The 21,407-nt window shown below is 44.4% G+C and overlaps 2 protein-coding genes across 3 annotated transcripts; both read right to left on the bottom strand.

Annotated features, from left to right (window-relative positions):
• Positions 1–20,906, bottom strand: LOC134483219 (disks large homolog 5-like). 2 transcript variants are annotated; one of them, XM_063278495.1, is made up of 4 exons: positions 20,780–20,906; positions 19,553–19,712; positions 18,211–18,354; positions 1–426 (listed from the first exon to the last, which is right to left on the bottom strand). In XM_063278495.1, exons 1-4 carry the CDS (start codon positions 20,859–20,861, stop codon positions 366–368), a joined length of 447 nt encoding a protein of 148 aa, XP_063134565.1. In that variant the 5' UTR covers positions 20,862–20,906; the 3' UTR covers positions 1–365. The 2 variants fall into 2 exon arrangements, with proteins under 2 accessions (XP_063134565.1, XP_063134564.1); XM_063278494.1 differs by lacking the exon at positions 1–426 and adding an exon at positions 17,259–17,578.
• Positions 14,676–17,067, bottom strand: LOC134483217 (DNA-directed RNA polymerase II subunit GRINL1A-like). Its single transcript, XM_063278492.1, is given in 1 exon segment — positions 14,676–17,067. A coding segment is annotated over 1 exon segment (1,365 nt). The 5' UTR covers positions 16,442–17,067; the 3' UTR covers positions 14,676–15,076.
• Positions 20,907–21,407: the final 501 nt, after the last annotated feature.

The raw sequence follows: 21,407 nt of genomic DNA, 5'->3' as shown, positions 1-21,407 counted from the left end.
AAGTCTGTGTGGTGAAAGTTCCAGCCCAATCAGGGGCATAAACAGCTTCCTAAAAACAAGAAGCAGGAAAGCTCAGTGGGGAGGAAGGGTGCCATGGAAAATCCCAGCCCCAAATCAGGGGCTAAGAGCAGCTGTCAAAGGTGTAAACAATTTCTTGCTATAGCAGGCTGAAAGGCTCAGCGAGGGGGGAGGGAAACACCAAGGTAGGGCCCAACAGGAGTCTTCACTGGTGGCTCTAATGTTTCACTTTCCTCTGCCAACTGGCCTCCACACTGTTTCTAGGACCATAATGATTTCAAGTCTTCCTCATAAGGAATTTTGTGGCAACCGTTGAATGCTAAGCACAAGGCTTCATGAGTGTTCCCCTAACACACACCCATGTTGCAACCTTCCATGCAGGCTATTTCTTGATGTGATTTCAAGCACCTGTACATAATAAGACAGGAGAACATTTTGAGTGCATATTCAAACTGGTATTATTTCTCAGGAATTTTTAATGGCTAATATTGGTGAAGGAGGATAATTTGAGTTAGGATGAGACATTTTTGGGCAGGATTTGGAAGGAAACATTCATTTAGATGCATAGGAATTACTAAGGTTTTTATAATCAAGCCTTGAGGAAAATTTGGCTTTGGAAGCAGGAGGTGCTCAGTGGCACTGCCCCGGGAAAGTCTCCTGGAAATGACACCTCAGCTTATGCTCAGTACAGGGAGAACATTAGCAGGGAGGTAAAGTCTGCTCCCCATGACATCAGCTGTCCCTTCTTTGACATTCTATTGTCTCCTAGAGAGTTCTTGGCGTCCTCTGCTATGTCACCAATGTTGTAGTGACAACCAGTGCCCTAGTTTCTCTCAGTCCGAGTCTGGCAGATACATCCTAAGACATGTTTTCCAGTCTTAGAAGTGTTTTGGGAGGGGGGATGTCGATTGTGGAGAGACTAGGGTGAAGGAGTCTGACCTTTCGTCTCACAGAAATGATGGACAAAGAAAGTGGTTCTGGGAAATGTGGAGTAAGTTCTGGGCAGTGACTTTTGAGCTTTCTGTGGAGGCGGGGGGGGGGGGGAGGGATAGTGGGGGTCCTGCAAGCTTAAGCTGACCTTTCTAGCAATTGGCCACAACAACTGGAGCATCTGCAAAGGAATTGAAATTCCATGAATATCACAATTCCTGAAAGTTATGGATTTCAGAACATTAATTTTCCCATCCCCAAAGAAAGGATATGGTAAGGCCAATGCTACTCTTCTGTGAACTTCTGGCCTTTACTTTTAAAGTTGATTTGTGGCTTGTTTTTTGTTTGTTTATTTATTTATTTAGTGGGTAATATTATTTATTGCCAAAGTCAAACATCTGGGTTACATCCTGGGACCCAAATGACAGAAGGAGAGAAATGGCTCCTGAAAGTTGTTTGGTCATGTGCTGCACACACACACACACACACTCACACACACAAACACACACAGACACACACACACACACTCACACACACACACATTCACACACACACACACTCACACACATACACACTCACATTCACACTCACACTCACATACACACAGACACACACATACACTCACACACACACACACACACACACACACACACACTCATACTCATACTCACAGTCATACACACACAAACTTTAAAACAAAAGTAATTTTTCTTACAGTCTGATATAATTGGTTCTAATAAAAAGACAGCCTGAGTGTAGTTACTATGTAATTAAATAGTACTCATGCTCTCAGGCAAAGAGTTTAAAGTTTATAGGTACCTAATAAACTAGCATTGGGACATATGAAGAACATTTAAATGTTCAGCTGAAATACAACGAATAGCTAATTTAATTTGTTAAAAGTGAAAGCATACATAATTCTGAAGGTTTTTATACTAGTTTTATATACATATAACTATGAAACAGAAAACATACATATTTGATCAATGAAATGAGGAAGATTGATTTAATGAACAGAAACATGGATGGTACTTCAAAATTTCCGTGATTACATATTATCTATTTTATTCCCTCCACAATAGCAAGAAACGGACATTATTATTTATGCAACATTACAAATACTTAAACCGAGAAAATATTAATTGTTTGGCCTGCTTTTCTGAGCTTCCTTAAAGATATAGTTAATTGACAGAGCTGTGGTTTAAAATTAGGGTACATATTCTTCTGTTTTGAATGTGTGCCTTTTCTTTCTATTTTTTTCTCCATCTTTATTAAATTGGGTATTTCTTATTTACATTTCAATTGTTATTACCTTTCTGGGTTTCCAGGCAAACATCCCCCTAACCCCCCTCCCCTTCTCTATGGGTGTTCCCCTCCTCAATCCTCCTCCCATTACCACCCTCCCCCCAACAATCCCTTTCACTGGGGGTTCAGTCTTGGCAGGACCAAGGGCTTCCCTTTTATTTCTAGTGGGTGCTGCTCTCCCTGCTCCGTGGGAAGTGGATGGGGGGAAGGCCCGGGCCTGAGGTGAGTTGGAACTGGGGTAGAAAGGCATAGGGCCTCCTAGGTGAGAATGTCAAGCTGCTGCTGCAGCCACCATGGAGAAGCCCTTGTTCCTGTTGCAGGGAGGAGAGTCTGGTGCCCACAAGATGGCTGAAGGGGAGCTGAGAGCAGACAGCTTCATCACCCGCCTGCTGGACGTATGAGGATATCGTCCGGGAAAAATTGTGCAGATGACTGAAGCAGAAGTCCGAGGGCTGTGTATCACGTCTCGTGAAATCTTTCTTAGCCAGCCAACAGCTGTGAACACAGGTTTCTTTTGGAGAGCAGGCCTGTGCAGGCCCAGAACCTAGGTGGGACAGTTCAAGCTACCCTTTTTCCATGGCCAATCTCAGATCATATTCAGAAAGTATTTCTTGGGCTAAAGAGATGGCTTAGTGGTTAAGAGTACTGACAGCTCTTCCAGAGTTCCTGAGTTCAAATCCCAGCAACCACATGGTGGCTCACAACCATCTGTAATGAGATATGATGCCCTCTTCTGGTGTGTCTGAAGACAGTCACGGTGTACTTGTATATAATAAATAAATAAATAAATAAATAAATAAATAAATAAATCTTTAAAAAATAGAGTATTTCTTCCAGGTGATGGATTTCCAATTTATGGAATTGAACTAACTTACTGATGGTGGAAGTGACACAGAGAGTTAAAGTACAGAAGGAATAATCCAGAATGTCCACCAACAGTTGCTGTCACACCAGGACTTTTAAAATCTCAGCTGCTAGAGAAGCAATGTAGTCTTTGGTCATTCTGAAGCTTAGGTCTTCTAGTCATTATACGCTGACCATGACACAAAAAGAGTCATCTATATCAAAATAGAGAAAGTAACTAGATTCACACCACACTATCACATTACTACTGTATTTGAGGTTCTCAGTTAATATCTAAGAACCTGGAAGAGGCCTGGGTCTTGCTACACATACTCATAATTTATGTCCCCATTGTCAGCTGAGAGTCTTCATACAGCCTGCTCTGTAATTTTGTAGAAGATTAATAGTGTTCTAGTGAGCACAATGTGATTAGGAAATCGGGGGATCCCAGGAGCCTCTCTGACTTCTAGCACTCCATGCACTGTCAGATGCAGTCAGAAGACAAGGGGCTGTCGGTTCCAGGACTCTCCACATCCCTGCTGGGGTGCCATGCCCAGCCTGGAGAGTGAGGGTCGGTCCTGCTGTCCCCAGTCCCTCATGCCCAGAGCCTATCCACTGGCTGGCTGGGCTTGGCTTTCCTGTGCCTGGCCCTCCTTTGCCCATCCCTGCCCTGCCTTGCCCTGCCCTGTTGACTCTCACTACTTAGGCCAAAGAATTTGAGATTTGGGCTCCCTGGCCCTGCACTCAGAGCCTCTGGGAAGCAAGGAGACCCAAAGGGACAGACCCCAGGCCTGGCCCTGGACTCCTGCATCTCCCCCTACCCAGAGGTGTATTCCACAGTTCTCCACTCCAAGTTTAGTTTCAGGGACCCCAGCAGGTGGCGTTCTTTGCTGAGCCTCACATGTGAGCCTGGGATAGTGGTGGGATGTAAAGTGCTGGAAGTCTTTCAGAAAATTCAGGCTTTTCTCAAACTCTCTGACCATCCAGTGCCCTCCCTGGTTCACCCACCCTGTGGAAGGTGGGAATCCACTTTTCGATGTCCTGTGTGACTTTCCCTGCAGACTGGGCTCTCCTGCAGGAGATGCTTTCACATGCTTCTTTAAAAGCACCTGTTCCTCAGACTTAGATCAGCTGTGAAAACAGGCTTCTTCAAGTCAGTGTGCGAGCTCCCCCTCCCAGCTCAGAGCTGCAACACCATAGGATCCTCCAGCCCCAGTGCTGGGTGAGTCCCCCAAAGGACTTAGAGCAAAGTGCCCCTTCTGAGAAGTGACCTTAGAACAGAAAGTCCAGAAGTGACAGTCAACCCCCAAGTGCTTCTTCCAGGAGAAAGCAACCAGCTCTCCCTTTGAAACAGTGGTGGCTCCCACATGACCCAGGTCTGTGATTGGAGAAGATTTTCTGGTACTTTGTTGCCCAGTCACAGTGGGGATACATTCTTGATCCATGCTCATTCCTACAAGAAAAGGTCCTCCTCCCCACCCAGGCCTTGAGGTGAACCCAGGTACTTAAAGATCAACGGACCAGAGAGAACAGAATGCAGTCCAGGGGAGAGGAGAGGCCAGAATGATCTTAAAGCAGAGAAAAGCCCTATATCGGCCATCTAACAACTTTAGGGTTTGTGCATATTGTGTACTTCAGAACCTTAAGGTCACATTTTCTGATAACACTTTTAGGAGAAGCAGAAGTCTACTGTGGGTGGGATTGTCCCAGGCAGGTAGGGGATCTGACTCTGCAGGCCTGGCCACCCTCTGTGTTCTCCTGAAAATAATTGTTGGTCAGCTGTCAATCTGAAGTGAGAATTTTTTTTAAATTTATTTAATACTTAATAATAATTCTTTGGTTTCCGGGCAAACATCCCCTCCCCCCTCCCCTTCCTTAAGGGTGTTCCCCTCCCAACCCTCCCCCCATTGCCACCCTCCCCCCAACAGTCTAGTTCACTGGGCGTTCAGTCTTAGCAGGACCCAGGGCTTCCCCTTCCACTGGTGCTCTTACTAGGATATTCATTGCTACCTATGAGGTCAGAGTCCAGGGTCAGTCCATGTATAGTCTTTAGGTAGTGGCTTAGTCCCTGGAAGCTCTGGTTGCTTTGCGTTGTTGTACATATGGGGTCTCGAGCCCCTTCAAGCTCTTCCAGTTCTTTCTCTGATTCCTTCAACGGCGGTCCTATTCTCAGTTCAGTGGTTTGCTGCTGGCATTCGCCTCTGTATTTGTTGTATTCTGGCTGTGTCTCTCAGGAGCGATCTACATCCGGCTCCTGTCAGTCTGCACTTCTTTGCTTCATCCATCTTGTCTAATTGGGTGGCTGTATATGTATGGGCTACATGTGGGGCAGGCTCTGAATGGGTGTTCCTTCAGTCTCTGTTTTAATCTTTGCCTCTCTCTTCCCTGCCAAGGGTATTCTTGTTCCCCTTTTAGAGAAGGAGTGAAGCATTCACATTTTGATCATCCGTCTTGAGTTTCATTTGTTCTAGGCATCTAGGGTAATTCAAGCATTTGGGCTAATAGCCACTTATCAGTGAGTGCATACCATGTATGTCTTTCTGTGATTGGGTTACCTCACTCAGGATGATATTTTCCAGTTCCAGTGAGAATTGTTTTTTGTCAACTCAAACGGATGATATTTCAAGTCTCACACACTATGTGACTTTACACACAGGGGACTTGAACTTACTTCTAGAGAAGTGACTATGGGCCGTCAGAGGGAAACCATTCTTGACTTTAGCATTCTGTCTGTATAACAGTCTACAGGGACTGGCTTCCTGGACAGACATGTTCAAGCAGACTCACATTGTTATGGGGAAAACCTGAGGCAAGAAATGTCCTGGGGACAGTGATTTCAGATTGTGCCTTTAGCCGGGAATCTCTGTTGTCATTAAGGCCTGCTAAATCATGTAACTAGTTCAGGGCATCTCTGCTCTAACAACTGTTCCGGGTTCTCCTGAGAAGAAGGCCTTACTTTAAAAGTATTTCACAGAGCAATGTTTCTCAACCTGTGGGTCACGACCCCTTCCCAGCCCCTTTTTTTCTGATACTTTCCCTATCAGATATGTTGCATATTATGACTTACAAGAACAGCAATATTAGTTACAAAGTTGTAATGAAATACTTTTATGGTGGGGGTGACCACAGCATGAAGTGCTGTATTAAAGCGTTTCATCATTAGGAGTGATTTGAGCCACTGCCATAGAAGCTGACACATGGGAGCAGACTCCTCAGCTGAGTAGAGACCCACAGCAAGGGATACCGTGTCACACCCTAGAACCCAGAGGCAGAATCTACCCCAGGAGTCTGTGGGTTCACCTTGTCTTAAATTCTTCCAGGGTCAAGAATAGCATTGATCATCTCAGCAGAGTCAGCTTGCACAGCCCACATCAGGCCCATGGCTTCCCTGTACAGAGAAGGCTGTGGGTCTAAGGGACAGCCCGTGAGACTGAGGGGACCCTGATACTCATTTGCTTTGAGCTGTGGTTTCTTCACCTGTAAACTGGAGGTGTTTCTGCTGAATTGGGTTGTTGTGGAGATTAACAGAACATACAACCTGCTCAGTGTCTGCCTGGCATGGACCCTGCTGGTTAAATGGAAGCTGTCCGAGGTGATGCATTTAAAAGAAGAATCTCTAGCCCCATAGTGTTAGATGCCGGGTTGTGGGGAGCGGGTGTGGCGGCAATCCCAAGATGGTGCCCGGGACAGCTGCCAAGTCTTATGACTAGCACCTGACTTCCTCATACAACCAAAAGTAAGCCACGCCCATCGTGAGAGCTGCGCAGGTGCACCATGACACAAGATCAGGCCATTTGGCGTGGACCTATGAACTGAGACTATGTAGACTGGACTGATGGGACGTGGTTACTGTTTTTTTAGTAGGGAGTGTCCTTGTGGGTAGAAGATTGCTGCTTGCATGCAGAAAGAAAGGTTCCTGAATAAACTACTTTGAGAAGAACTTCGTGGTGTCTCTCCTATCTGCAGGACGGAGACGGAGACGACACCGGTGCCATACAGGTATTGTAAGCATTTTGTGACTCTACGACCACCTCAGATTAAACCCGAAGGCTCTTGTTTAAAATTAAAAAAAAAAAGAATCAAGTATAAATTACTAATATGAAAAAATCATAATCAGAATTGAGGTAATTCCTGTGAAGACATTTAGTTTTTCATTATTTTCTCCTTGAGGACTTCTCAATTGTCTTTCCAAAATGTGATGGCCACACAAATGGTTCCCAGCGGGTGTGATCTCTCTGTCCATGGGCCTTCCCAAAAGCTGCAGAGCCAATGTGTTGTTTTACAACACAAAATTCCAGACATTAAGTTTACCAATGAAGTCTCAGGAATCAGATGCTGAAGTCAAGTAAAGCTCCCAATTGTCCTTCCTAATTCACTGACCTCTCAGAAGAAGAGCATTCCTGTTCCCTCTGCACACTTTCTTAAAAATCCTTCAATTCAAAGACTTTCCATTGCATTAGTCATCTTCATTTCCTTTCAAGATATGCCTTGATCTCCTCTGGACCTAAGTGCACGTTTTACCTTTGCAATGAAGGTGTGTAGTAGGTGAGTCATATGGTAATAAAGTCCATGTTTGCAGTAAACAAACAACTTTTTCTTTAAATGTCTGTGCCATGGCAATGCTATACCACACACTAGTTTTTCACTAAATAATACATTCATAGAGATCACCGTGTGATCTAATATTTTGTAACATAACTTAGTAATGTTCTCTCTATTATAGAAATCAAGTTCTCACATGTGTATTCTGGTCTTTTTTCTGTCCTGTCTGAGTACATCATCATGGGAATCCCAAGGAACATCAAACCTGGGCTTTTGAAACTGTTGCATGTGGCCAACCGGGAACCAAAACCACCCAGGAGACTACTGATACTTGACACACATCAATTCCCCTCCCTATTTTCATATAGTTTATGGGAAGAGGTCACCATTGCTGACCATGTCTCATTATCCAACGTGCTACTAAATAGAACAGTTGGGGTAAAGGAGGTCACCCACAAAGCACAAAACACCCATCTCAGATAAACATGTATGGTTCATTGAATCCAAACATCAATGAATTTCAGGACACAATTAAATGTCGAAACCTAAGGATAATAGATAGAGAAGAGAATTCAGATGTCTAGTTCATAGGTCCAGTAAACACCTTCAACAAATCATAGCAGAAAACTTCCATAAGGTAAAGAAAGAAAAGACCATAAAGGTACAACAAGCTTACAGAACATCAAATTAATTATACCAGAAAGAATTCCTCCATTCACACAATAATTAAAACACTAAATGCACAGATCAAAGAAAGAACATTAAAAGGGGTAAGGTATTGAAGAGCTAAATTTCAAAAAGTCAGTCACAAACAAATTGCTGACATGCATGAGAGAATTTGAGATAGGGTTCACCGACCCGGCTATCAGCCCCCAAGGACACTGGCCATCTGGAGCCACCCCCTCCGCTTCCTTCACTCCCTGAGGATGAGTCATCCCCCTGCTGAGTGAGATGAGTCACCCTACCCACATTGCTGAGATGCTAGATTACACGTATTCTCTGCTGATGTAACTCCGCACTAAAAGTAACTGTGTACCATTTGAATCAGCCAATCATGTGTAACAGCGCGAAATCCCCTGGCTTTCCCTATATAAACCCCTGCCTTTAGAGGCTCGAGGTCGGCTCCGTGAGATACGTGTCGGCCCGAGATCTTGTTAATAAAGCTATCTCTTGTTGTTACATCAAGATCGGCTATGCGTGTTTCCTGGGGCAAGCCATAAGGAGACTGGAGCGAGAGTCTCCCCAAATTTGGGGTTCTTTCAGTATAAACATCCAGTAACAAAAAAAATTCAGACGTATCTGAATTACACCAGACTTCTCAACAGAGACTCTAAAGGTCAGAAAATCTTGGGCAGATGTAATGCAGACCCAGGCTCCTATATCCAGCATAATCCTCAATCACCATAAATGGAGAAACCAAGATATTTCTTGTCAAAACAAATTTAATGAATATTTTTTTTTTCCGGAGCGGAGGACCGAGCCCAGGGCCTTGAGATTGCCAGGTAAGCATTCTACCACTGAGCTCAATCCCGAACCCTACAAAACCAAATATAAACAATACTTTTCTCTAAGAAAGCACAAAAGAGGATAATAGGAGGAAAACTCCAAGACAATAAACTAAACTATACCCAAGAAAAACCAAGAAATTAATCATCTCTCAATAATTTCAAAAAAGAGAAGCACACAAACATAATTTCACCTACAACCAGAAAAAGAAGAGAATGCAGCAATCATTGGCTTTAATATCTGACCAGATCCTCTTTCCCTAATCCCCAAGCTTCTAGGGGCCAAACTGCCAGCCAAAGTGTATGCAAGGATGCTCTATGGTTCAAGGTGAGGCCTATTGCCCCACCAAAGGCAGATCCTAGAGGTGTGAGGTGGGGATGGATATGTGTGGGTGCAGGAGCACTGTCACATAGGCAAAGCTGAGCAGAAACGGGATGTAAGGTTTGATGAGGGGAGTGTGGAAAGTAGGACAATATTTGAAATGTAAATAAATAAAATAACTAATTAATAAAAAATAGCCAAAAACAAAATAACAAGTAAAAAGGTAAATGAAAATTAAACCAAACCAACCAAACAAACAAACAAAAACTCCTGTAGTGGATTGGCCTAATGCTGCTTGTGTTTTAATGCTAATTTGTAGAACTCAAGACTGGTTAACCCCAAATAACTGACCCTGCTCCCAGTTAACTGTGATTATAAAGAAGCCAACAGCCAACAGCTGCACAGCAGAGAGATGGGGGAGGGGAGCTTTGAGGGCTTTGCTAGAGAGGATCATGAGGAGGGAAGGAGGAGGAAGAAGCTGCCAGAGAATAAAGGAAGAACATGTGTGATGAAGAGGAGAGAGGAAGAGGACAGCAGCCATGGTTAAGGGAGAGGAGAGCCTGATCCTGAGGGCTGTCCAAGGGGAACAAAAACAGTCAAGATGCTACACAGTCAGTAAGAGCAGGTCTCAGGCGAGCAGAGATCAGCAGAGACCCCAGACCAACAAGCTACGCAAGCATAACTCTATCCAAACTCCCTCTCAATATCCCGTGTCCTCCATGGGCCTGGCCTCAGCGTGTGTCCTGCGTCAGCACATGTGTCTGTCTCAGCTGACATCACTCTGCCCATCAGCCCGAGCCCAAGGAAACAGCAAGAATCCACACAGCCCACCACAAGGGTTTTTGCTGTGGTTCTATGAAGTCCCAACAAATGCAGCTCAAGTACAGAATGCAAGGCAGACCAATGCATGTGTGTCCTTAGTGCAGAACCCTTCATCACATGTCCTTTCACATGCGTGCTTTAGCAGAACATCCTTTTACCTGCATCTGCCTCAGTGAAACATTCCTTCACACATCTGCCTTAGCCTTTCACCTGTGTCCACTTCAGGGAACCACTCCTTCAGGTGTAGAATTTCTCTAGAATAGCAAACCGCATACAGAACATTCAGAACAAAACAAGGTGTGTGGTCAGCATGTCCTTGAGCCAAGTCCCTTCTCCTCGTCAGTGATAGCAGGCTTGTTACAGCAACAATATGAAATGGCTGGCAGGCATGGAACAAAATGGCAAAGGTATTCTGGGGGATGTCACACCGTACCAGCCAGCAGCTCAACTGAATTTTTAAGTTTTGATGTTACAAGTGAATATACTTGACCTTCAAACGCTGAGAGAGCCCATTATAATATGAACTATATAAACTAGGCCAAGACCACCTCTAGGGCAGAGGCCCTCAGCCTGGGGGTCGTGACCCACACAGGGTCTCCTATCAGATAGTTTACACTACAATAAAGATTCATTACAGTAGCAAATTTACAGTTGTGAAGTAGCGACAAAATAATTTGTAGTTGGGGTCACCACAGCTTGAGGAACTGTTCTAAAGGGTTGAGGCCATAGGAAGGTTGAGAAACACTGCTCTAGGAAATTATGTTTTCTTTCTCTTTCATATTTTTCAGACAGAATCTCAAACTGTAGCTGAGATTGGCTTGGCTTGGAACACGTGTGTAGTTCATGCTGGCATCAGACTTATGGCAATTCTCCTGCTTCAGCCTCCTACTCAGGAGCCTACCAGGGTGAGATCACAACCACGGGTAATGGGATTGCTGTTCTTGGTTGTCAACTTGAGTGTACCTGGAATTAACTAATGCCAAATGGCTTGATGCCCTGTGAGGGGGATCTTTCTCTCTCTCTCTCCCTCTCTCTCTCTCTCTCTCTCTCTCTCTCTCTCTCTCTCTCTCTCTCTCCCCCCCTCTCTCTCTCTCCTTCCTTCTTTCTGTTTTCCTCTCTTCAACCCCCTCCTCTTGGTCCTCCTCCTCTTCTTTGGTTTTTTTGAGACAGGGTTTCCCTGTGTAGCTCTGGCTGTCCTGGAATTCATACTGTAGACCAGGCTGGCCTTGAACTCAGAGATCCACCTGACTCTACCTCCTGGATGCTGAGGCTAAAGGCATAAGCACCATTGGATTTTTTTTCTTAATTAAATTTTCTGAAGCAAGAAGACCTACTTGTAATCCAAATCTTGGAGATCAGAAGATAAATCTTGGGGCTGGGGATTTAGCTCAGTGGTAGAGGGCTTACGTAGGAAGCCCAAGGCCCTGGGTTCGGTCCCCAGCTCCAAAAAAAAGAAAAGAAAAAAAAAAAAGAAGATAAATCTTTAATTCAGATCTTTTGAGATGGAAAGGCCCACCTCTAATCTGGACCACACCTTCTTTTTTCTTTTTATTTTTTTCATCTTTATTAACTTGAGTATTTCTTATTTACATTTCGATTGTTATTCCCCTTCCCGATTTCCAGGCCAACATCCCTCAACCCTTTCCCCTCCCCTTCTATTTGGGTGATCCCCTCCCCATCCTTCCCCGATAACCGCCCTCCCCCCAACAATCATGATCACTGGGGGTTCAGTCTTGGCAGGACCAAGGGTTTCCCTTTCCGCTGGTGTTCTTACTAGGCTATTCATTGCTACGTATGCAGTTGGAGTCCACCGTCAGTCCATGTATACTCTTTGGGTAGTGGCTTAGTCCCTGGAAGCTCTGGTTGGTTGGAATTCTTGTTCATATGGGGTCTCAACCCCCTTCAAGCTCTTACAGTCCTTTCTCTGATTACATCAACGGGGGCCCAGTTCTCAGTTCAGTGGTTTAATGATGGCATTCGGCTACGTATTTGCTGTATTCTGGCTGTGTCTCTCAGGAGAGATCTACATCCAGTACCTGTCAGCTTGCACTTCTTTGCTTCATCCATCTTACCTAATATCTGTATAGGTATGGGCCACATGTGGGGCAGACTCTGAATGGGTGTTCCTTCTGCCTCTGTTCTAAACTTTGCCTCCCTATTCCCTGCCAAGGGTATTCTTGTTCCTCTTTTAAAGAAGGAGTGAAGCATTCGCATTTTGGTCATCCGTCTTGAGTTTCATGTGTTCTGTGCATCTAGGGTAATTCGAGCATTTGGGCTAATATCCACTTATCAGTGAGTGCATACCATGTGAGTTTTTCTGTGATTGGGTTACCTCACACAGGATGATATTTTCTAGTTCCATCCATTTGCCTATGAATTTCATAAAGTCATTGTTTTTGATAGCTGATTAATATACATTGTGTAGACGTACCACATTTTCTGTATCCATTCCTCTCTTTAAGGGCATCTGGGTTCTTTCCAGCTTCTGGCTATTATAAATAAGGCTGCTATGAACATAGTGGAGCATGTGTCTTTGTTATATGTTGGGGCATCTTTTGGGTATATGCCCAAGAGAGGTATAGCTGGATCCTCAGGTAGTTCAATATCCAATTTTCTGAGGAATCTCCAGACTGATTTCCAGAATGGTTGTACCAGTCTGCAATCCCACCAACAATGGAGGAGTGTTCCTCTTTCTCTACATCCTCTCCAACATTTGCTGTCACCTGAGTTTTTGATCTTAGCCATTCTGACTGGTGTAAGGTGAAATCTAAGGGTTGTTTTGATTTGCATTTCCCTTGTGACTAAAGATGTTGAGCATTTCTTTTGGTGTTTCTCAGCCATTCGGCATTCCTCAGCTGTGAATTCTTTGTTTAGCTCTGAGCCCCATTTTTTAAATAGGGTTATTTGTCTCCCTGCGGTCTAACTTCTTGACTTCTTTGTATATTTTGGATATAAGCCCTCTATCTGTTGTAGGATTGGTAAAGATCTTTACCCAATCCGTTGGTTGTTGTTTGGACCACACCTTCTGCTGGCAGCTCATATCAAGGACATGGAAGAAGGAAGTTTGCTATATTAATTTGCCTACTTCTTCAGGATTCCCGCATGTACTGAAGAGCAGCTGAAATATCCAGTCTTATGGGGTCCAGGAGTTGCCCCATAAACCACACAAACTCTGACCTCACTTAGAGAGGGATGGTTTTTTGAATGCCCACCCTAAGACTGATCATCAGAGACGTAGCTGAGAATTTGTCAGGCTACGACCCTGGACATTTTTCTATGTCAGTTTATAAAGCCTAAATCTGTGAGCTCATAGGCAGGTGCTGGAAGGGCTGTCTGGTTGTCAGCCCTGACTCAAGCCATTTTAGACAACAAAGGTTCATACTGACTTTTTATCTGTTTAAAGATTTATTTATTTATATATAAGTACACTGTAGCTGTCTGCAGACACACCAGAAGAGGGCATCAGGTCTCATTACAGATGGTTGTGAGCCACCATGTGGTTGCTGGGATTTGAACTCAGGACCTCTGGAAGAGAAGTCAGTGCTCTTAACCATGGAGTCATGTCTGCAGCCCTCATATGGACCTTTAATTTTATTGGTCCTACATGAAGCTTATAATTATGAAATTTAAGATTAAGAATATTAATAAAAAATAATGCTTATGCCAATATTACTCTGGGACTGGTATGCCAACTCCATTCAGGCTGTGTAAGGTCATCTCTTTTCCTTTTTAATTTTATAATTTGTTTTCAGGGTATGGTGAACTCTTTCAACAAACGCTTGTCCTTGTGGATGGTATTCTATACCAGTAATATGTACAATATGATATCATTGACAAAATGGTTTTTATTTTTGCTCTGATTGGTATTTTATTTCTCCTTTACAAATTCCACATAATAGAAAAAGGCTTTTTGATAACATTGTTAACTTTGCTGGAAATGATCATATAATCATTTGAAACAGCACAAATGTGCACATACAGGACTGAGGTTTCTGCAGCCTGTAAACACCTCTGTGGGTTTAACAAGGAAAAAAAGCAATTAACTGACAATTCAACTGTAACTCTTAGAAAAACACCGGTTTCCTTACCAAGCACGAGTGTCCTGTACAGGGACCTATCATCCCAGATGGCAATGAGTTCAAGCCTAGGGCAGCCAGGAGCAGCTCCCCACACCAGCTCAGAAGACCCTCCCCACCTAGCACTTCTTCCAAGTGCTCCTTAACCTCATCACAGGTGACAGCAGTCGCCCCAAGAGAGGACAGAGCAGCAGACACAGTGGTGGTGGTTCCCGAGTGTTGTGTGCAGCATTTCACATCCAGCGTCCCAGGAACGTGTCCATGCAAGCATGCGTACCATTCTTTAGACTGCTCCCCTAATTTCTTGAGTGAGGGGACCAGGCCTTCCTAATTCACTTTAGGTGCCTGGAATAACAAAGTATTTCACCAGAAGGGGTGTAAGCAGTGCTATCTGATAAGAATACGAAGAAGGAAAAAGCAGATATCTTAAAGAAAACGTGTGTTCTACTCACACTAAAATATCAGACCAATGCACAATATACTGCAAAACTGTAACACAATACGGCCAAACACAATGTTCAAATATTGAACTGTTCAAGCATGTGAAGATCATCTTCTGAAAGACAAACTGGGTTCTTATTTTGTAGCTACCTTTGTGTAACTTCAACTGCTGTCCCTCAACAAGGTCTGACACTGTCTTGGTACTTGTTAGGAAGTTAGATGAGACAATTTAAGCTCAACAGTCAACTCCCGGGATCTCCCAGCGCTCATTTTCAGCATTCGTCCGAGGACTGGGCATCATCTTCATCCCTCACTTCTCAGTATCTCCCTGAAGACTCCCCTTCTGGATTGTAGCTCTGCATTGTAATATTCAGTCTCTCAGCTAGTTTCTGTGCTGAGAGCTTTGCCCGCATCTTCTCATAATTCTGCTTCTGCTCTTTCTGCAGAGCCAGCGACTCTTCTATGGAGAGCAGCTGTGCAGGCAGGGGGTGGAGCAGAAGAAGGCGAGCTGCTGTGACATCATCAAGATGCTGCCTAGCCCTGCGTCTCTGCTCTTCTGAGGAAGCAGGAGACTGAGCCCTCTGACAATGACTTGTTGAGTCACTCTGTTGTGTGGGTAACACATTGGTCTTAAACTTATGAGGAGGGGGCACTGGGTTTCTAGCTCGCATTTCTAGCACTGTCATGTAATGAGGCTTCTTAGGAGTCTCACTCTGCACTTCTGGAAAGTTCTCAGTGCTGGTGTTTTCTTCTGAGGGTTCAGTCTGGTCTGCAGTTGTGATCTTTTGCAATTTAGTGATAAACAGACTGTCGACGCTGCTGGAAACCTCTTCCGCTTGACTTGAATGCTGGGGGAGATGTTCATTAACTTAAGATGGGGGAGCCTGGGCTGTGATGCGGACAGACAATCTGGTAGTCACTGTGCAGCCAGTCTCCAAAGTCTCTTCATTGCCCTTGTGAGTGAGCTGTGTAGGTCCCTGAGTTTCTGAGGTTGTTTTAGATGATTCAATGTCTACTGACGAACATTCAGGAACTAATGATGAAGTATCAAGCATCAGGTCAGAATTCTGGGCCTTGTCTATGTCGGTATCAACTCTTGTGGTTGCTTTATGCCTTAGCTTACAGTCAACACTAACAGGATGAAGTAGTTCAGTTCTCCCTCTGACCTCTTCACTTTCTGAAATGGCAGCTTTCAGTTTGGCAATGGTGTCTGAGATCTTTTTACCTTTGTAGGGCAATTTGCAAATGAATTTTTCTTTGCGCAAAAGTCTCTCCTGGCGCCTCAACCTCTCCCGCAGCTCAGCCAAACTCTGCCGCCCCACGTCCTCAGGAACTGGGGGCTCGAAGCCGCGGGGCAGGGAGCACATTGTGCATGGGCTGAGGCTGGCCCCGCAGGCAGGGTTCCCCAGCAGGGCCCATGGAGGTCGCAGGCTCCAGGGCAGCGGCAACTCTGGAGCACGTGCAGGAGTCGCCATTTTCCCGGAATAGCCGACAAAATTGTTTAAATTGATAAGAAATATATGTTGGTCCATAATCAGTTTTAATTTTAGAAGGCGGTCCCATAACAGCAGAATGCGGTTTCCAATAGATGCTGTATAACATGAGCAGTGCGTACTCCTGGCAATGGTGTAGCCCATACAAATTTTGAAAAATTATCTATGCTTACATGTATATATGAAAGGCGACCAAACTCAGAAATATGGGTTCCATCCATCTGCCACGATGTATTAGGTTGCATTCTTCTGGGATTAATTTCAGGTGGAATACATTTTATAAGTGAAGGCTCACAAATACCACAATTAGCAATAATGTGTTTGGCTTCAGAATAGGGAACCTTATATTTAATATGCAAATATCCTGTATTGGCATGATTATGACTGCTTTCTTCTGGGGTAGCAAATGCCACTAATTGATCTACCATATGATTGCCAAGTGGGGACATGCATACCACCTGTCAAGTTGCTGCCTTCTGTCCCTTCAGCTGCATTGGACAGACAGCACTGATCTTTTCACTGAAATCATTGCTGATATCTCTGCAGGCTGGGGAACATCACCAGCAATCCTCACAGTACTGTGGGAGAACAAGCTGCTCCTCAGACTCTACCAGTGCAAACCAAGAATGGGGAAATGGGGAGAGACCTAATTGGGGTGCAGGAAGAAAGGAGAAGGCCACATGATACCCAGAGCAAAGCCAATGACCAGGACTCATTTGCCATTTGCACTTGGTTCTTATCCCTACAAAGTGCTTCCAACCATCACATGACCCCTGCATGACCTTTGTCACACGACCAAGAACTCGTTCAAAACTCTTCATAGCATCCAATCTGTGATAGGGAGATGCAGTCATGTGATATGTTATTCCTCTGTCACCATTTCTGGACTGTAGTTTCAGAAAGGGCAGAGAAGTATAATTGCCAACAATTCAGTTTCTGAAGAGTGGTTAAAATCCCAGAATACTTGTGCAAAGACAGAGCAATGAATAACTCTATCACATGAGGTGGGTGACTGACTGGGTGTGGGGAGATTAGAAAATTGATAGGGGAAACAAAGATGTATCCAATAGGCAAATGGTATCAGACATTGTTAATCTGATTCAGCTGCTTGTTCCTACCACATTTTGCTGGGTCTGAAGGTTGCTGGTCTTCTCCTGTTCGTCTTCATCTTTCCGGTTCAACTCAAACAAATATCGCTGTACCTCCTTGCTCTCCTGCTTCAATGTGACCAACTTCTTCTTCATACATGCCTGGTCCATCAGGAGCCGGCTGTGCAGTTTGCTGGAAACACACTCTGCATAGTAAGATCCTGAAGCCTCTTCCTCCCATAACAACTGCCAAATCCCACAAACTCCACCAGGAACCAGATACCAATAAAGACTTCATAGAATACATATCCATACATGTAAGGCTGCTGCACAAACAGCAAACGGCCAATCCAGGGAAGAATACATTGTTTCTGTGACCCAAGCACGAATAAGAGTCCATGTCTGTCCAAAAGAACAAGGGATCTACAACTACCCATGAGAGCCCAATGCATCGGGGCAACATCAATTAGTAGGCGGCAAATAACCACAAGAGGACAATAGAACCAAGGGAGGTCATGCAAACCATGTGGTCCACACATTGAGCTTTGTTAAACCTGGTATGACCCCAGAGCCGCAGGTTAGCCTAATAACACTCTGATGCCTGAATCAGTGTAGTTCTATCCAGAGCCTTCTAAAGATGCATAGACACTGTGGTGAGAAGTCACAGTCTCTTATGGAACTGAAACTGAGTCCAAAAGACCCACGGCACAGTGATATTTAAACAGCAGAAGACATGGACCCAGAGCTGCAGGCTCTCCAGTCCAGAACAAAGAGAGGCAGACATGGCCATTCCACAAGTGATGGGCCCTTCTGACCAGTACTTACCGATAGAAGTTAATCTCCTTCTTGAGCTCCTGAAATATCTCACGATGTTCAATGTTCTTTGTGTCTAAGTTGTGCAGTAATGACATGACCTCTTTCTCCTTTATCTTCAAGTTTTCATAAAATGGATTTGGCCTGAAGTAGGGGCTGGCCCCAGGAAGATAGAACCCAATGAACATCGAGGTTTAGGATTATATGAACTCAGGCTGTGTCCTGTACTACCCCAGCCCTGGAAGGACACTTTCTGAATTCTACATATTTGGATCTTCTTCAACTTCAGAAACTTGGAATTGTGTGCCCAGGACAACAGAAGCTAAGCACCCAGATAAAGGGTTCCCTGGCTCAGTTTTTTCAATCAGGAGGGCTGGATCTGCATTCAAACCTGTTATGCTGTCAAGAACCTAGGCCACAGAGCATACCCAAACACACACACACACACACACACACACACACACACACACACACACACACACATCCAGAAACCTCTGATTTGATTTTTCCTGTTTTGACAAATGGAATGCTACAAGCCGAATAACTAATATTCTAGAGGCAGACAGTACACATAATTCTGGAGATGAGACCAGATATTGCCACAAACTTATAATCTGCCCGAGGCATACAAATGTATAGACAAATGTGACTACACAGGCAAAGAACTGTGCTGTTGAAAGTGGGGCTTCCAAAATAAAGCACTTACACCTCCATGAAACTATTATACAGGTAAATCCTGAGGTCAAAAACAGACCCCTAAATTCCAAGGGTGGAGGGACACAGAAACATATAAAAGTTGTGCATATGCATGCAGACCTGTGCACACACAGACACACAAACTGGGACACACCCACAAGAAAAGAAAAGTAAACAGACTCAGAGAATGAGAAAGAGAGACAAATATGGAAAGAGCACAATGAGAATCAGTAGAAATTTATGCACCATTACTGTCTCAGAGTTTAAGGCACACAGACAAGAAGGAACAGGCCTGAGCCTCAGGCCTTCTGGTTAAGCATTGATATGAACAATGTGGGACCTGTCACCTAAGGGTGCTGCCAGGAGATGATAGCATTCAGTCACCTTCCTAGCAAGTACAAACACTCTCCACAAACTCACAGCACCTAGAACCTTGCAAAGCTACCACCTGTCAAGGGCTTTCCAATTGTACACTGGGAACTCATGCTCCAGTGACTTTATCCCTGAAATCTTCACTCAGATCACAAGTTCAGATTTTCAACAGGTGGAATCAGAGAGTCCATTTCCAAACTCACTCCTCAGTAAGGGTCAGGTTCTGAATCTCCTCTCTATGGAGATGAGGTTTAGAACAAGGTCGTTTGTTTGGAGCAATGCATACCTCTTGTTCATGGATCCACCTGTCACATAAAGGAGGCGATCTGTCAGCTCATTTCTCTCCTTGGTAGTTAGCTCTAGTTCTCTATTCAGCCTCTCCTCTTCCTCGTTGGCCTGCACCTTGTTTAGGACATTTTCAGGAGATGACGTCTGTCTGCAGGCCTCTGTAGGTAGAAGAACACAAGTGAACCTGCATGGGGCGAATGCATAGAGCATACACAGACCACAGTGAGGTCCAAACAGGAGAACATGCTTGGAAGCCAGTGTCACTGCAAGGAGTTTGGTCTATGTGTAAGAGGCATCCTAAATGGATCACAGTTCCCCCACTACTATATAGAGACCAAGAGATGTAAGCAGCCAGGTGTTCCCTATGCCCGCCCACACAGGCTTACAAGTACCAGAGAGATGCCTTCTACAGGATTATTATCCGGTACGCAGGCTACAACCTGGTTTCAGGACCCTCACCCCTCTGGTTTCAGAAGTCAGATCATCAATTCAGCATCCACAATGACTTGATTGATCAGGGTTACTCAGATATCCTACACTGTTACTCTAGTCCAATAACTTTGCATTAAAAAGTCATGTAGGGGGAGGACATGGTCAACAGACTTATTAATTCCCCCTACTGAAATGACAAATGCCCCAGAAGTGCCAATAGGTTACAGGCTCTTTCTCTACCTGCTCCATATAGTTTGGCTACTGTAGAAAAATATCTGCCACACAGAACCTCTAATATATGAAGGTAAGATTGGCCCCGTCAGCCAGAGGTAGTCAGAGGAGTTCTAAGAATATAAGGTCATGGCCAGGAGCACAATTCTCTCCCTCTTACTACTGTCAGATAGTCACTGAATTTAAAGAAGCAATGAAAGTGAAGTACATTGATGCCCTGTTTAATTCAGAAAAGTTATCCCCTCCATGACTCCTGATGGTGTTATTATATCAATTTAACATACCGAATGCACTGTAAAAGTAAAGACTAGAAGTTCACCCAATAGTAGCATAGGCATTGCCATATCCTCCATGCGGTTATGGAGAAACTAATGATGTGAAAACCTTGACTTTCAGGAATTGTGATAATCATGGAATTCAATATCTGTGGAGATGTTCCAGTGGTTGTGGCCCATTACTAAAAAGGCCAGCGGAAGACCCACACACACACCCCTGACAGGAAGCTCAACATACACTGCCCAGAACTTACTCCACATTCCCCATGTCCTGTGTCCATCATTACCTTTAGGTTTCGTTTGCTTCACTCTAGACTCTTCTCTATCAACATCAACTCTCCCAAAGCGCCTACAAAGACGGGCAAACATGTCTGTGGATATATCCTTTGGACACTCAGAGAAAAAGTAGGGAATTGGTTGTCACAACGATACTGGTGACATCACAGGGATTCCAAGGTCTCTCTAGGAGACAATAGAATGTCCACGAAGGGACTGCTGATGTCACGGAGAACAGACTTTGCCTCCCTGCTAATGTTCTCCCTGTACTGAGCAAAAGCTGATGTGCCCTTTTCAGGAGACTTCCCTGTGGCATAGCCACTGAGCACCACATGCTTCCAAAGCCAAATTTGGCTCTAGGCTTGATTGGAAAAACCTAAGTCATGGCTATGTATCTAAATGAGTGCTTCCTCCCCAAACCCTGCACAGAAATGTTTCATCCTACCTCAAATTCTCCTCAGTCAGCAATATTACCTATTAAAGATTACTGAGAAATCACACCAGTTCCTATAAGTAGCCAAAGAGGTCTCATATCTCATCATGTGCAAGTGCATGAAATCACACCCAGAAATAGCCTGTCGGGTAGGTTGCGATGTGGGTGTGTGTTATAGGTACAACCTGAAGCTTTGTGCTTAACAT

This window comes from Rattus norvegicus, chromosome 19, assembly GCF_036323735.1.
Source record: "Rattus norvegicus strain BN/NHsdMcwi chromosome 19, GRCr8, whole genome shotgun sequence".
NCBI lineage: Eukaryota > Metazoa > Chordata > Mammalia > Rodentia > Muridae > Rattus > Rattus norvegicus.
This window is presented reverse-complemented; position numbering and strand designations above follow the sequence as displayed.